Source organism: Artemia franciscana, chromosome 21 (assembly GCF_032884065.1).
Source record: "Artemia franciscana chromosome 21, ASM3288406v1, whole genome shotgun sequence".
Classification (NCBI taxonomy): Eukaryota; Metazoa; Arthropoda; class Branchiopoda; order Anostraca; family Artemiidae; genus Artemia; species Artemia franciscana.
This window is the reverse complement of record NC_088883.1, coordinates 22,401,584-22,419,923: the sequence shown is the minus strand read 5'-3', so window position 1 is coordinate 22,419,923 and position 18,340 is coordinate 22,401,584. Positions and strand designations below refer to the sequence as shown.

The 18,340-nt window shown below is 32.4% G+C and overlaps 1 protein-coding gene across 1 annotated transcript in view; it reads left to right on the top strand.

Annotated features, from left to right (window-relative positions):
- Positions 1–18,340, top strand: part of LOC136040707 (centrosomal protein of 290 kDa-like) — a 229,687-nt gene that overhangs the window by 24,064 nt on the left and 187,283 nt on the right. Inside the window, exon 4 of the mRNA XM_065725009.1 lies at positions 1,356–1,442. Within this exon, the coding sequence (XP_065581081.1) occupies positions 1,356–1,442 (87 nt within the window). The remainder of the gene's footprint in view (positions 1–1,355; positions 1,443–18,340) is intronic.

The window sequence follows — 18,340 nt, the reverse complement described above, 5'->3', positions numbered from 1 at the left end:
CGAAGTTGCCAACTACTGACGTTTAAAGCAAATGAAAACTAGTACCCAAAAAAAGTGATTTTCACTCTTCCGCATCCTCTCTAAGGTGAAAAGAATGCATTTTATACGAAAAATGTGCAAGTAGGCTACCGAACTTTAAGCCGTCTCCCCTATATCTTCCCCATATATTTACTACATAGAAATCCAATTTCCTAGTTAAAACAGCTTCCCAGCCGTAAAGCAGCGAACATTAATGCTAATATTCTTGGATAAATGAAATGAAGTGTAAAACGTAAAATGAAACAAAATAAAGGATAAATGAAATGTAAAATTCAATTTTTTTAACTGCTACTATCCTATAATATTTAAAGTATGGCAGGAAAAAAAAAATTAAGTTACAGTATTAGCTATTGGTTATATATATGATATGAAAAGTTGTCATTTGATATATTATTTTTTACTTTATTTAATATGCTTCTATTTTTTCTTAATAATGTTTTTTGTGGCACTTGCAACTACTTTAATAATAAATCTTTCAAAATTTATATAAATTACTTCAATATCAGTTTAATGATAATATCACAATTGCTTCAATATAAATATAAAAATAATTAAGCATAAAACAAATAATACTAACAAATAAATAATTCAAAAAGTTCCATATATACATAGATACCCGTATTCATTAACTTTACCGTAAGTAGTAAGAGTCTACTCTTTATTTTAAAAACTTTGGGGGAGCAAAAATAAAGATTGTTTTCCAGTTCATTTGTTCTTTTTTGCTAATAAGGTTTTTTCTCATTAAAATCTAAAGGTTTGGAACGATCTCCTTTTGAACGCTTTTGAACTTATTTTCCATTAGCTCCATACTTGCCATGTGGGCTCCACTACTAGGCTACCTGAGTGCTGTAGACCCTTGTTAAGCCGTCCTCTTGCGGGTTTTAGAACGATCTCCTTTTGAACGCTTTTGAACCCGTGTTCCATTTACCTCCATACTTGCCATGTGGGCTCCACTACTAGGTTACCTGAGTACTGGAGACCCTTGTTAAGCCGTCTTCTTGCGGGTTTTAGAACGATCTCCTTTTGAATGCTTTTGAACCCGTGTTCCATTTACCTCCATGCTAGCCGTTTAGTCTCCACTACTAGGCTACCTGATTAGTGGAGACCCTTGTTAAGCCGTCCTCTCGTGGGTTTTTAAACGATCTCCTTTTTAATGCTTTTGAATCTGTATTCCATTTACCTCCATACTTGCCGTGTAGTCTCCACTACTAGGCTACCTGAGTAGTGGAGACCCTTGTTAGGCCGTCCTCTTGTGGGTTTTTTGTGATGTACTTATTTCCCTTTTTAACCCTATGACTTTTTTCCCTATTATCTAGGTACAAGGACAAAGCATCCGTGGTACCATCCTCACTAAACGTACGGTCAGCGTCTGCCTCTCCTTCACCATACCAGTCGTATGAAAGGTGCCCTTTATTTTGCTTGTAGCTTGTATTTTTGCTTGAAAAGTAGTTGCATTGTCTGTCAAAGTAGAACTTTTTCATAAGCGAACAGAAATTCATTTGTATTAAAAACTAGTTTAATACTCTTGAATGTACATGCGTAATGCTTAAAAGCTTTTGTTCTAAAGTCACTATAGTCCAGGCAAAAGACTCAAAAAACGTAACACTTCCATGATGTGTTCCTTTCAATCGATCTGAAAATATATTTTAACATGTTTAACCAGTTGACCAAGAATATACCCAGGAATAACCCTTAAAATAGCATGAGCCGGGTGTCCAGGCTTGGATTCCGGATGAGATATTATAGGTCCTACTCAGGGACATATCCATAATGAGGCTTAGTTTTATGAAGCCCCCCCGTCCCCTAGCAAAGTGTTTATTTAACCAAAAATTTAACTTGGATAGTACAAAGAACTGGATGATTCCCTAGTTTGAACAGTCAATTATCTTTTAAACAATTCTCAAGTAATTTTACTATTCTAGACTGTACATCGGTGGAATCATTGCAGTTTGGTTGATATCCTTACCAAAAAACATGAGCAAAATGGCTGACACCCCACCCCTATCTCCTTCTATCCTAACAGTGCTTAGGTCTTCGCCTACCAAAACAAGTTTCTGGGTGTATCTATGGTCTGGGAAGTAATGTTTTCTTTTTCTACAGTATTAGTGCTGGATTTGAGATAAGGAGGGGATACAAGCGAAATAGGGACTAAATGAAGGAAATATCAAAGGCGGCTCAATATTTTGTGCTTTTGACTAAAACAATTGTGACGAATAATTCTGTTTCAGGAAAGTGTAATGGTAATTTAAGTCGTCATTTATTATCAGATGTCAAATATAAAAGTGTAAATTGACAATATTACTATGTTTAACTCGAATGGTGTCTTGAATTTTTCTCCACATTTTGTGAAACATCTGTCACTTCTTAGTCTCTGTATTATCCCCTCTTTCTAATCCTATTTACTATGCAAAACGTTTTTGTCGTGACTCTCTTGTTTGGTTTCGGTGATTTATCCGCAAGTGCCTGGACTATTATAAATTTACTAAAGCTGACATAACACCAATAAGGGGTTTATTGTTTGGAGGGAGAAGGACCAGCCATTTGGGGGAGGATTAAACAAAATATAAAAGAGTAATGAAATAAACAAATTAAAACAAAATATTGGATAAACCACACAAAGCTTGAGAATTTGAGCATGAATGGGCCCTAGGGCACTAAATTGCATGTATGTCTGACTCTGATGCTTTTGGGTAGTTTGTTCTAGATGAACATGTAACGATTACTTGGTTTAATATGTTGAGGTTAAATCTTTGCCTTCTTCAGAAAAGAAGCTTTGATGCATTTAGTTGAGTCAACATTTGTCAAACTTCTGTCTCGAGGATGCTCCTAGTAGAAGTAATTCTTTCAGTCAACTTTTGTATTATTTATTCTAATAAGAATCTTTCTATAGACGAATATTTATAATGGTCTGAAGACTAATAAGAAGAAAAATCTCCAATAAGAAAAAATTCTAATAAAAAGATTAAATTGTCACGCAGTGCGGATATGTCACCTTCTGCATTGTCACGTTCGAATTGCATTCCGATGTAACCTAGCTTCCCACCCAAAAGCACCACTTCTGAATTTTCGAAAATCTAAACAGATCCCAAAAATTGAAAAGAAAAAAAATGCTCTACTTAGATCTGAAAACTAAAGGGGTTTCCAAAATCAAAGTGGTCTAGGTTATGATAGGCAAAGTGAATCTAAAAGTAAATTCAGATAAAAATTTTAAACTGCTCAATTATAACTAAATTGATTGAACATGAATCAAAAGGCACGCCTATTTTTCATAAATAATAAGGATTTTCTAGCAGTATGAGAAACAATAAGTATGAGATATAAGAGATAATTACAAGATCTTATATCTTATAAGAAATAATAAGAACCAGAATAAGAAATACAAGAAACTTCCAATAAGGAGAAAGAATTTTCTGTCAGATGGAGCCCTCCTTTTGACCTATTACCAGTAGTGGCCCCCTAATAACCACTGAATCAAGTTCATTAGCATAATTGTAATTTTGACCTACATATTCTGGTCATGAAACCTATATGAATGATTTTTTTGGGAATACATTACAGGAATACATCATTCGCATAACCAATAACTATCCATGCAACAATTTGGTAGAATGACCTATATATTCATGTCAGAGATGAAATTCTTTCATGAGATCTTCATTTGCATACAAACATGAGGCGCTAACAGCCAACCATAGCAACCAGATTTAATATAAGGCTGAATTATCATCATATTCATGATAATGAGTCCTTATGTACACTTCTTTTAGAGGGAACGCATGTTCATCAATGACCTTACCTCCAAAGGGCCCAAAGCCCTATCCCCCTAACTTCCCCCCTCCAAAAAACAACAAAATACGAAATAAACAAACGCAAGTGGTTTGTCCTAGTTATATGTCAGATAGAAAAAAAAATGCTTTTATTTGAATTCACCTTGACTTATTAAAATGCCCATTTTAAATGTGAATTGGAGATACGATAAGCTTTAATATCCTACGAATAGGCTCCTTGAGTAATCAGGACTAGGAATTCACTTCTTAGGGGGACTGTCCAAGACATATTGTTTATACTGAACTGATACCGGTGGATATTTCAGGAGTGATTGAGAGATCGATTAGTGGAAATGGGTTTTGGTACGCAGACGCTGTTGTTTTACACTTGACGCGCATGTGACTATTGCATCATAGTTATTTAAACTAAATGAGGATGATAGTTAGACATAGGTAGTATTGTTTATTTGGCCTGCTGCGCACAGATGCTGAAACTTTTCATGAAGACAGTCCTTTTTCAAAGCAAGGACTATGCCTCCTTCGTTGCGTGGTAAATAATTAAGTCATAGAAACATGTTTTACTTAGTATTTTCTATAATTTTATTGAAATATATCTCTCTGATTACCTGGAGCATATTATAATCTTAGAAACATACTTTACTCAATATTTTCTATAAATCTGTTTCAAAACATCAGATTTTAGAGTATCTGGTGTATAAAAAATAAAAAATTCAGAGTATCAAAAATCAAATATGTTTAATAAATCAGATGTTTTTTGAACCATGTGTATTCTTTTTTTTATCAAAATTAAAACTCAAGTTTCTTAAATGGTCAAATATTTTTAATAAACTAAACGTATCTTAACTTTGTGTATTCTTATTTGTCAAAATTAAGACAAAGTTTCTTAAATGATCGTATGTTTTTAGTAAATCAGATGTATCTTAACCGTGTGTTCTTATTTCCCAAAATTAAAACCCAAGCTGGTTAAATGATCAAATATTTTTGTTAAATCGTATATATCCTAACCGTGTGTGTTCTTATTTGTCAAAACTAGAACCTATATTTCGTGGGTGATCAAGTATTTTTAATAAATCAGGTTTATCTTAATCATATGTGCTTATATTTGCCAAAACTAAAACCCAAGTTTCTTAAATTATCAAATATATTTTAATAAATCAGAAGTATCTCAACCAAGTGTGGTTTTATTTGACAAATCTAAAACCCAGGTTTCTTAAATGATCAAATAATTTTAATAAATCACATGTATCTTAATCGTCTTGGTCAAAACTAAAACCACAAGTTCTTAAATGAAAGAATATTTTTGATAAATCAGATATATCTTAGCCGTATGTGCTCTTGTTTGTCAAAACTGAAACCCGAATTTCTTAAATGATCAAATATTTTTAATAAATCGAATGTATATGAACCGTTTCTGTTCTTATTTGTCAAAACTAAAACTGAAGTTTCCGAACTGACGATGTATCTTTAATAAATTCAATGTATCGTAACCGTGTGTGTTCTTATTTGTCAAAACCAAAACCCACATTTTATAATTATGTGTCTTTTTATGTGTCATGTCTTAAGTTAGCATGGCGCCAAGCTGACCCAACCTAAAACAACCTAACGTGAAAGTAGGTAGCTCAATGTAGCCTAGCTTAATATTTAGTTATGATGTCATATATAAATAAGTTGAAAAGATGGCAGCATCTGATTTATATAAAAATATTTGGTGATTTAATAAACTTGGGTTTTATTATTGACAAATAAGAACACAAACGATTAAGATACGACTGAATTATTAAAACATTTGATCGTTTAAGAAATACGGGTTTCAGTTTTGACAAATAAGAACATACACCGTTAAGATACATGTAATTTATTAAAAAAAATGATCATTTAAGAAACTTGGGTTTTACTTTTGATATATGTTAGCACACACGGTTAAGTACATCTGATCTATTAGAAATATTTGATAATTTAAGAAACTTGTGTTTTAGGTTTTGACAAATAAGAACACACTCTGTTAAGATACGTTTGGTTTATTAAAATTATTTTGGTTATTTAAGAAACTTGGAGTTTAGTTTGGCTAATAAGAATACCAACGGTTAAGACACATCTGATTTATTGATAAAATTTTATCATTTAAGAAATTCGGGTTTTAATTTTGACAAATAAGAACAAACACGGTTAAGATACGTCTGATTTATTCAAAATATTTGATCATTTAAGAAGCTTAAGTTTTACTTTTGACAAATATTAGTAAACAAGGTTGAGATACATCTGACTTATTAAAAATATTTGATCACATAAGAAACCGGAGTTTTAGTTTTGACAAATACGAACAAACAAGATTAATATAAATTTGGTTTATTAAAAATATTTGGTCATTTATGAAATTCGGGTTTTAGTTTTGACAATTAAGAACACACACTGTTAAGATACATCTTATTTATTAAATATATTTGATTATTTCAGAAACTTGTGTTTTAGTTTTGACAAATAAGAGTACACACACTTAATATACCTTTGATTGATTAACAAATACTTGGTCATTTAAGAAACTTCGATTTTAGTTCTGACAAAGAAGAATACACCCTGTTAAGATACATCTGATTTATTAAAAATATTTGATCATTTAATGAACTTATGTTTTAGTTTCGGCAAATAAGAGCACAAACTCTTAAAATACATTTGATTTATTAAAAAATGTTTGATAGTTTAAGAAACATTTGTTTTAGGTTTCAGAAATTAAAACAAAAACGTTTAAAATACATATGATTTTATTATAAATGTTTGATCATTTAAAAAACTTGGGTTTTAGTTTTGACAAATAATAGCACAGACGGTTAAGATATATGTGATTTATTAAATATATATGATCATTTAAGAAACTTGGGTTTTAATTGCGACAGATAAGAATACAAACAGTTAAGATCCATCTTATTCGTTAAAAATATTTGATCATATAAGAACCTTTGGTTGAATTTTGACAAAAATTACCACAACTTATTAAGATACATCTGATTTATTAAAAATATATGATCATTTAAGAAACTTGGCTTTTAGATTTCAGAAATAATATGACCCACGTTTGAAATAAATCTGACTTGAAAATAAATATTTTATCATTTAAGAAACTTGGGTTTTAGTTTTGCTAAAAACCATAACACGGTTAACATACATCTGATTTATTAAAAACGTTTGGCTATTTAAGAAACTTGGGTTTTGGTTTTGACAAATACACACACACGGTTAAGATACATCTTTTTTATTAAAAATATTTCATCATTTCAGAAACTTGTGTTTTAATTTTGACAAATAAGAGCACAGACTCTTAAGATACCTTTGATTGATTAAAAATACTTGATCATTAAAGAAACCTCGATTTTAGTTTTGACAGATAAGAATACACCCGGTTAAGATGTATCTGATTTATTAAAAATATTTGATTACTTAAGAAACGTGTGTTTAGTTTGGCAAATAAGAGTACAAACTCTTAAAATGCATTTGATTTATAAAAATTTTTTGATCAATTAAGAAACTTATGTTTTAGGTTTCAGGAATTAAAAGAAAATCGTTTAAAATACATATGATTTTATTATAATTATTTGATCATTTAAGAAACTTGGGTTTTAGTTTTTATAAATAAGAACATACACACGGTTAAAATGCATCGGGCTATTAAAAAAATTTTGGTTATAAATGCAACTTGGGTTTTAGTTTTGACAAATAAGAACTATCTATTGCTGTTTCTTGAGTAATCGGTTTTTACGGTGGCTGGCTACTAGCCCTCCGACCAACCCTCCTCCCTTTTCCAGGCTTGGGACTGGCTGTATAACAGGCGAATCAAACATCAAATCGAATATGTCTTTATAGAAGACATATGATTTCATTAATATTATTTGATCATGTAAGAAACTTGGGTTTTAGTTTTGACAAATAAGAACAAAAACAAGGCTGAGATACATGTGATTTATTAAAAATATTTGATCACTTATGAAACTGGGGTGTTAGTTTTGACAGGTACGAACAAACAAGATAAATATACATTTAATATGTTAAAAATAATAGATCATTTAAGAAATTCGGGCTTTAATTTTGACAAATAAAAACACACACGGTTAGGATATATATGGTTTACTACAAAAATTTGGTCATTTAAGAAGCTGGGGTTTTAGTTTTGACAAATAATAGCACAGACGGTTAATATATATCTGATTTATTAAAGATATATGATCTTTTAAGAAATTTGGGTTTTAGTTGTGAAAAATAAGAATACAAACGGTTAAGATACATCTTATTTATTAAAAATATTTGATAATTTAAGAATCTTAGGTTTTAGTTTTGACAAATATTTGCACAAATGGTTAAGATACATCTGATTTATTAAAAATATTTGATCATTTTAGAAACTTGGCTTTTAGTTTTCAGAAATAATATGACACACGTTTGAAAAACATCTGACTTGATTATAAATATTCTATCATTTAAGAAAGTTGGGTTTTAGTTTTGATAAAAAAACACGGTTAAGATACATCTTATTTATTAATAACATTTGGCTATTTAAGAAACCTGGGTTTTAGTTTTGACAGATTCAAACACACATGGTCAATATGCATTTGATATACTGAGAATATTTGATCATTTAAGAAACTTGATTCTAGTTTTGACAAATAAGAAAACACACGGTTAGGATATATCTTGTTTATTAAAAATATCGTATCATTTAAGAAACTAGGATTCTTGTTTTGACAAATATTAGCTCGGAGGATTAAGAAACATATAATTTATTAAAAATATATGATCATTTAAGTAAACTGGGTTTTAGTTTTGAAAAATAACAATACACACCGTTAAGGTACATGTCATTTATTAAAAATATTTGATGATTTAAGAAACTTAGGTTATAGTTTCGACAAATATTAACACAGACGGTTAAGATATATCTGATTTATTAAATGTATATGATCATTTAAGAAAAATGGGTTTTAGTTTTGACAAATAAGAATACACACGGTAAAGATACATTTTATTTATTAAGAATATTTGATCATTTTATAATCTTAGGTTTTAGTTCTGACAAATATATGCACAGACGGTTAGGATTCATCTGATTTATTGAAAATATTTGATTATTTGAGAAACCTGGGCTTTATTTATGATAAACAAGAACACACACTGCTAAGATCATCAGATTTATTAAAAAAACATCTGATCATTCAAGGAACTTGGGTTTTAGTTTTGACAAATAAGAACACACACACCGTTAAGACACATCTAATTTACTAAGAATATTTAATCATTTAAGAAACTTTGGGTTTAGTTTCGATGAATAAGGAGACACCAGCACGGTTAAGATGCATCTGATTTATTAAGAATATTTGATTATTTAAGAAACTTTTATTTTAGTTTTCAGAAATACGGAGGAATATGGTTAAGATATATTTACTTTGTGAAAAATATTTCAGTAGTTAAGAAACTGGGGTTCTAGTTTTTACAAATAAGGACGCTTATGGTTAAAGTACATTTGATTCTATTAATAATGTTGACCATTCAAGAAACTTGGGATTTAGTTTTCAGAAATATGAACACAAATGGTTAAGACATATGTAATTAATTAGCAATATTTGATAATTTAAGAAACTTGGGTTTTACCTTTGACAAATATTAGCGCACACTGTTAAGATACATCTTATTTATTATAAAAAAAATTTAATCATTTAAGAAACTTGGGTTATAATCTTGATAAATAAGAACACACACTGTTAAGATACGTATGATTCATTAAAATATTTGATAATTTAAGAACGGAGATATTTTTTGACAAATAAGAAGACACACGGTTAAGATACATCTAATTCGAAGCCAAGAAAGGCTGGCGTCCCAGGAAGAAATATTCTTTGAGGTTTTATACAAAACAAGAAGAGAGAGAGTCGACTTGTATACAGAATATAAGCTTTAGTCTTCCTTTACCTCAACAAAACTTGATTATGCTCTATAATCAAGAAATTTAAATGCCAAGAAAACTGGCGTTCCAAAAAAAGATCTTAATTTCTGACGTTTAATGAAAGCATAATGAGAGAAAACTGAATCATATAAAGAGTATAAGTCTATTGTCTTCCTTTACCTTGACAATGCTTGATTATGCCTTATCGTCAAGACATATCAAAGCCAAGAAAGTTTGGTGTTCATTGAAAAAAGTCATATTATCTGGTGTTTTTACAAAGCGAGAAGAGAGAAAGCCAACTCCTATACAGAATATAAGTTTTGGGTCTTCCTTTGCCTCAACAAAACTCGATTACGCCTTATGACCAATAAATATGGAAGCCAAGAAAACTGGTGTTCCAGGGAAAATCATAATCTCTGACGTTTTTACAAAGCAATATGAAAGAAATCCGAGTCGTGTAAAAAAATAAGTTTTTTCTTTTAATTTACCTGCACAAAACTTGATTATGCCTTATTGTCAAGAAATATCAACGCCTAGAAAGGCTGGCGTTCCAGGAAAATTTTAATCCCTGAAGTTTTTACAAGGCAAGAAGAAAAAAGCCGACTCGTATACAGAATAAAAGTTTTAGTCTTCCTTTACCTCATTAAAAATTCTATTATGCCTTATCGTGAAGGAACGTCAAAGCCAAGAAAGACTCTTGAAAAACCTCAAAAAAGAAGGTCTTAATAGGACTTTTTATTGTGAAATCCGATGTTTTGCAACAAATTTATAGAAAATACTAAGCAAAACACGTCTCTATGATTCAAATATGTACTAGGTAGTGTGGGAGACCTAATCCCGGTTTAAAAACGGCTCCAGGCCCCTGGCACTAGGCACAAGGCAATCAAAGCCTAGAAAGACTGGCGTTTCAGCAAAATCATAATCTCTGACGTTTTTACAAATCAATATGAGAGTCAGCCAAATCATGTAGAGAATATAAGTTTTTGTCTTCCTTTACCTCAACAAAACTCAATTATGCCTGATCATCAAGAAATATCAAAGCCTAGAAAGGCTGGCGATAAAGTTCTCATGGAAGTATATAAAAATGATGTATCTTCCGTAGCATAGACAATCTGTCCTCTTATTCCATGAAGGTTGAATATTTGTTAATCATCTCCTGACATGAATATCTAGATCATTAATCCAAATGGTTGCATGGGTAGTAACTGGTTATGCAATTGATGTATTCCTGTGATGTATTTCTAAAAAAAATTATTCATAAAATTTGTATGACCTGAATATGTAGGTCAAAAGTTCAGGATATAGTAACCGATTATGCTAATGAATTTGTTTCAGTAGTTATTACAGGTCCACTACTGTAGCTCTGTGAATGCATGTTCATTATAAACTTGCAAAAATAGTTTTTTAGTTTTTGACTGCAAGGGCACTTTTATGATTTATTTTTCTAGTTTGACAGTTTAGTTCATTACTTTGAGAAGTTATAAGAATTTATATCCACTATTTGCTCTTTGCCTGTAAAATATCCTTGTTCCTGAAGCCTGAAATTTTGCAAAGCTTTTATTTTCCATGATAGAAAAAGTTTTTATCTAAACTTATTTTCTAATAAAATCGAAGATCTTTTATTCCTAAATTCCCTAAAGTTACATTGAGAGACCTGAGATGGTTTAGATTCTTTTGGGTCAGATTGTTGATTCGTCTTCTTCTAGTCCTAGTCCGATTTAGTAGCCAACGAAAGTATGAAAAACCATGATAATTCTTCTCTGTAAAAATACGAAATGTTGTTGTCCTAGATATTTAGAATTAAAACCTCCACTCTAGGGTTTTCAGAATAAAACAATCTAATTTTCACCAGGATCCTACCCCATCTTGAAGATATTTAACTTTATTCTATAAGTATCCAAATTACCTCATGCCAATAGCTATTTATGGTTACAAACCAGGAATCAGCATATAAAAAGGGATGCTTTTGATATTACTAGTAAAATTCCATTTTTGGTGTATTGGCTTCACTTTCTGAAAAGCAAATCTTGCCTTAAAAATGAAATACCTAAATCTTAGGTGAGTTAAGATAACATTCGAACTTAAACAGAAATGTTATGAATTTAACCGTTGTTCTTGCAGATTGAAAAAGTATATGTTTTCAGCCATAACATTCAACTGGTAAATTCATATAGAATTTAGCTGAGTTGGGAGTTTAGCCACTTGTGTCGACATTCGACTAAAAGCAGCTAGGATCTATTTTGATTAAACAAAAAAACAATTTTGTTTTAACTGAAGGTAGGGAGAGACACTAAATTTAAAACGAACAGAAATTATTTTGCACATGAAAGTGGCACTCCCCACCTTAACACATCGGTCTTTGCGCTAAAGTTTGACTTTTTGTCACAACTCTACTTTTTAAAACAATAAAAACTTTAGCGTAAAGAGCGAAGTGTTGAGGACCGGGACAACCCATTTTATATACCGAATAATTTCTGTTGGTATTAAGTTTTAATGTCACTCCTTACGTACAGTTAAGAAAACTTGTTTCTTTTTATTTAATTTCTATAAGTTTTTTAACTAATGCAGATTTGAATTTGGCTCACCGCCCATAAAAAAATTAAAACACAATTTGTATTTTAATTTTGAAGGATTTATTCCGTATATGAAGGGTTTCCGCCTCTTCAATACCTTGCTCTTTACCCTAAGGCTGTTAGTACTTTTAAAAAAGCTTCCTATTTTAATTAAATGGGCCCCGTCATTCAGTAGAGGCTCTAAAAAATTGGGACAAACAGTCAAACTTTAGCGTAAAGAGCAAGGGTATCGAGGAGGGGGTAACCCTTCATATATTGAATATTTTCTGTTCGTTTGTCAAATAATGCCGGTATCATATGGTTCACCCTCTCTTCCCTGCAAAATTGCTTGCGGACGATTTAGCCTTGAAAATTCTTTTTAGCATTCTTTTATTTAATAAGCCTTTAAACCCTAATCGGTTTCTTGATTACTTCGGAAATGCCCCCTTCTGTTGAAAATTATTTCCCAGAAAACAAAAACCATGGAAAAAGCCCCTGGATAATTCCCTCGGAACATCTTCACATGAAAAATTTGGCAAAGAGAATGTAACTGAATTAAAAAGAATTTCGTATAGTATTTCTGTCAAATCCTCCCAGTGTAACATTTTCTAGAATATTCACTCCCGAAAAATTTCCTTTCCCAAGGAAGATTCTCCTTATAGAAATTCACCCGAACTACAACCCCCCTGCAAAAAAAAATATGTGTGCTTCCATTGACAAAACATTGTACGAAAAAACGATGGGTGAATTTCATAACTTACAGGCCTCTCCCATGGACTATGGGGGGGTCATTTTAACCTAAAGACATCATTATTTGGTGTTTCAACTATACTGAACAAAATGGCTATCTTAAAATTCTGATCAGATAGTTTTGGGGAAAATTGGGCGAGGGAGGGGGCCCAGTTGCCCTCCAATAGTTTTGGTCACTTTAAAAAGGCATTATAGCTTTTCAATTTCATTGGAATGCATTCTATCACAATCCTTTAGGACCATTATGTCGATACAGCCACCCCTTGAAAAAAAACGCATCCGTGATCTGTCTTCTAGCTAGAATATCAAAATTCTACATTTTTGCAGATAAGAGCTTGACACTTTTACAGTAGGGTTCCATGGTAAGCTGACTCTAACAGTATTATTTTAACCGAGATCATTTTAATTTTGGGGGAGGTTTTCCCCTATTTCAAAAATAAGGCAATTTTTTTCATGCTCATAACTTTTGATGGGTAACACTAAACTTGATGAATTTTATATAATTAGAATCCGCCTAATCAGCTAATTCTGTTGATATATCTATTGATATTAAAATTATGTTTTTCAGAGCTACTATTCAGCAGGACTGCTCCTTATTTACAGTTCGTTACCACGAATTGTTTGATCCTGCGTTGCTCTCTGCAGTCCATACATTTGTTAATATTACCACATTAATGTTCAAAGTTTGAAATAGAAGTTTCTAATTTCTGATTTGACGATTCTGATTTTTCTATTGCTTTTGACTTTTGACTTTTATTGACTTTTGGCATTTTTGATTCGAGCTCAGTGGATTCTCAGTGGAAAATCTATTGTTTTTTTTTAAATGAAAGCAAAGAATGGTATAGAAACGTAAAACAACCTTTAAACGGTGTGGAGTGCCGTCCCCTAGGCCCTATTCTTTATGCTAAGATAGCATTTTTTCGTATTAACTGTTTTCTAAACAAAGTTAAATTTTATTTTCAACGTAAACAGTGGAGTGCATAGGGGCGTTTTAGCTCCCTCATATACAAGATAATTTATCTTTTTTTTTAAAGTTTTAGCATTATGACTGATTTTCAAATAAAAACTTTCGAATGATTATTTTTTTATTATTTTAGTTTATCTCCGTTTAAGATATCATATTTAGGTTTACCCTGAAATATTAGGGGTACCGACGCCCCTCTTTACCCACCAGCTTTTACGTAAAATAACCTTTAAACGGGGTGGAGTGCCGTCCCCTAGGCCCTATTCTTTATGCTAAGATAGCATTTTTTCGTATTAACTGTTTTCTAAACAAAGTTAAATTTCATTTTCAATGTAAACAGTGGAGTGCATAGGGGGCCTTTTAGCTCCCTCATATATAAGATAATTTATCTTTTTTTCTCTCAAAGTTTTAGCAATATGACTGATTTTCAAATAAAAACTTTCGAATGAAATTTTTTTTATTATTTTAGTTTATCTCCATTTAGGATATCATATTCAGGTTTACCCTGAAATATTAGGGGTACCGACGCCCCTCTTTACCCACCAGTTTTTACCCTGAAGTTTAACTTTTTATACTTCTTTCTCTTCTTTTTTTTATTGGAGGGGGGGGGCTGAAACTCTAAATAGTATTCATTAAACCAATATTTGTTTTAGGGGCACGCCCTCCACTTCCAACTTTTTTTCGGAAGCATATAAAAGTGATTATTTATTTCACACTAAAAACTTCTGCATGTTTCTCTTCCTTAAAATATTTCTTCCTTTTAGCATTTTTAGTGCAATTTTTTAAAGTGATATAATATAAAGGGTTAATTCTATCCTCCGTAATGACATGAAGAGTCTTTCATGAAAAATACAAACATTTAAGTCTTAAAGTAGACTCTTACAGACTACAGACCCTCCTCCCCACTCAAAAATCTAATGTTCACCCCATGGTAATGTGCAACTATGCAATGATGTATAAATATTAGTAATATATCGTCTGCGTTCTATATAATGACCGTTGATTTGTTTGAAGGGCGATATTTTCTTCTTCTGAAGAAGAAGAATGCAGTGGAAAAAAATGGCCTTCTTCTATTTCTAATTCTTCTATAGAAGAATGCACCACAGTATGGCAATATCGTGTCAGAAACTGAGTGGCTCCGTGCACAGCTTTTTAATACTTTCAAACCAATTATTAATTTCCAAATTTTTCTTCAGACAAAGTTTTCACTTTATTTCGTCAAAAAAATATTGTTTCGTCGCACAAAATGGTAGAAAATTTTGCCTTTTGCTATGGAGTAACATATCTTCTCGGTAAAAAATGGAATTACATATGGAACCCAAAATCTCCTTTATAGAGTTCTTGGACATGCTGAATTTGATATTGCAATTTTGATCAGCATCACCCCTCTTTTTAAGAAGGTTTTTACTTTTATAAAATCTTATACATTTCTTAAGCTAATAACTTTTAGTGCGCAACTTTAAACTTCGATTCGAAAGTAATTCAATTTTATGTTAAATAAACAATAAAGGATTTAATTTTAGTTAATTAGACTTAATAATGGGTGACTTAGACTTTAAATTTAATGGTATCAAAATTCTATACCTGTTTTTTTTACTATTTTTGGCACAGATCACTCTTCACTTACAATGCGTTGCCACGAACTGTTTGCTTCTAGCAACAAAAAGTATTAGTTTATCTTACTGAAAAAGTTCCGAGGGAATGTGAGGAAAAACATCACCGAATATAAACATAAAATCTATAACCATTCTTTTTATTGAACTATCAGCTTCTCTGCAGAAGTACACAAGTTCTTAATAATCCATCGGGAGGGGAGGGGGCAAAATTTTCCAAATGGAAAAAAACTGGGAAAATATATTTGAGATCCTGGAAGTGATGAAAATTGGAAATAATTGGACTGGAGTGACGGGGCTCGTAAACGTGCCCATACAAAAGTCAAAGGCTACTTTAATTTAATTTGATCGGGCTCTATTTACTTAATGTTTTAAACCATAGGGGTATAGAACGAATTAGATATAGAAATAAATTTTTAATTCTTATCATTTCTTCATATGGAAGCCACTGTCACCAAGATGATGCTAAATAAACCGGAAGATTATTTTAAAAGGGTTTCTTTTTCCCCCTTCCTCGACACAGAAAACTATCACAATCCTACACATCATAATCGAGGCATCTGCCTAGAATTATTAACTAATAATGAAAAGTGAGTACAGATAAGATTATATGACTGAGGCTTATTGGGAAAGGAGGCAAAATAGATTCAAAGAAAAACTTCGAAGAAGGTGCAATGGACTGGAGTTTTAGGAGGCACTGATAAAATACTAGGATGAAAAACCTTTTTTAATGGTAAAAGTCAACCAGATTCCATTTTTAATATCCATCCAGGTGAATATCGAATGGTAACATAGTGTAGACAAGTGTTTACAAGCTGAAATAAGAGTCAATCTGTCATGAGGAGCGCGGGAGGAGGGCTTGGCTACTCTCAAATCACTTTTCACTCCTAAAAAGGGTAGTATAAGTTTCAATTTCAAATCAAATGAGCACCGTCTGAAGTTTGTAGGACCACCCATTCCATATAAGCCTTATACGACCCGAGGCCATGACTAAAAATTATATCTTTAGGCCAGTGGAGGGGGGGAGGTTGCGTCAACCATAGAGTCATTTTTTGGATCTTTAGGCTGTTCTAAGCAAAAATGCTGTCTTACAATTTTAATCACATTTGTTTTGTGAAGAGGGGTATATAGGGGAGGGGGGCTAGCTGCTTTCAATCACTTTTGACTCTTAAAAGGGAACTCAAACTTCCAATCTATAACCAAATGAGCCTCATTTAAATCTGTACAACCATCCCTTCCAAAAACAAGAGCTAAGAGCTCATATGGCACTTGTGACGAGGCATAAAGAGCTAACAGCCAAGAGATCATATGGTATGAGCTCTAACAAAATTCTATGAATCAATAGATTGATTTAAAAGGAAAATAAGAGGCTTAATGCCGGTCAGGATTTAAAATAAGAGCTCTGAGTCACGATGTCCTTCTAAATATCAAAATTCATTAAGGTCCGATCACCCACTCGTACGTTATAAATACCTAATTTTTTCTACTTTTTCCTCTCCCTTTAGCCCCCAAGATGGTCGAATCTGGGAAAACGACTTTATCAAGTCAATTTGTCAGCTCCCTGACACGCCCACCAATTTTCATTGTCCTAGCCCGTCCAGAAGCACCAAACTCGCCAAATCACTGAACCCCACCCCCCAACTCCCCCAAAGAGAGCAAATCCAGTCAGTTCCGTCAAGCACGTATCACGGACATTTGCTTATTCTATCCACCAAGCTTCATCCCGATTCCTCCACTCAAAGTGTTTTCCAAGATTTCCCCCTCCAACTCCCCCCAATGTCAAAAGATCTGGTCGGGATTTGAATTAAGAGCTCTGAGACATGAATTCCTTCTAAAAATCAAATTTCATTAAGATCCGATCACCTATTCGTAAGATAAAAATACCCCAATTTTCCCGTTTTCCAAGAATTCCGGTTTCCCCTTCCAATCCCCCAAATGTCACAGGATCTGGTCGGAATTTAAAATTAGAGCTTTAAAGCACAAGATCCTTCTAAATATCAAATTTCATTAAGATCTGGTCACCCTTTCGTAAGTTACAAATACCTCAATTTTCAAAATTACCCCCCCCCCCAACTCCACCAAAGAGAGCAGATCCGGTCCGGTTATGTCAGTCACGTATCTTAGACAGTTTTTTATTCTTCCCATCCAGTTTCATCCTGATCTCACCGCTTTAAGTATTTTCAAAGATTTCCGGTACCCCCTAACTGCCCCCCCCCCCCCCCAATTACGCTGGATTCAGTTGAGTTTAAAATAAGAGATCTGAGTTATGATTTCCTTCTAAATATGAAATCTCATTAAGATCCGATCACTCCTTCGTAAGTTGAAAATACGTCATTTTTTCTAATTTTTCAGAATTAACCCCCCCCCCCCCAATAGAGCGGATCCGTTCCAATTATGCAAATCACGTATCTAAGACTTCTGCTTATTTTTCCCACCAAGTTTGGTGGCATCCCGATCCCTCCAATCTAAGCGTTTTCCATCATTTTAGGTTTCCCCACATCAAACTCCTCCCAATGTCACCAGATCCGGTCGGGACTTAAAATAAGAGCTTTGAGACACTATATACTTCTAAATATCAAATTTTATTGAGATCCGATCACCCGTTCGTAAGTTAAAAATACCTCATTTTTTCTAATTTTTCAGAATAAATCACCCCCCCCAAATACCCCAAAGAGAGCGGATCCGTTCCGGTTATGTCAATCATGTAT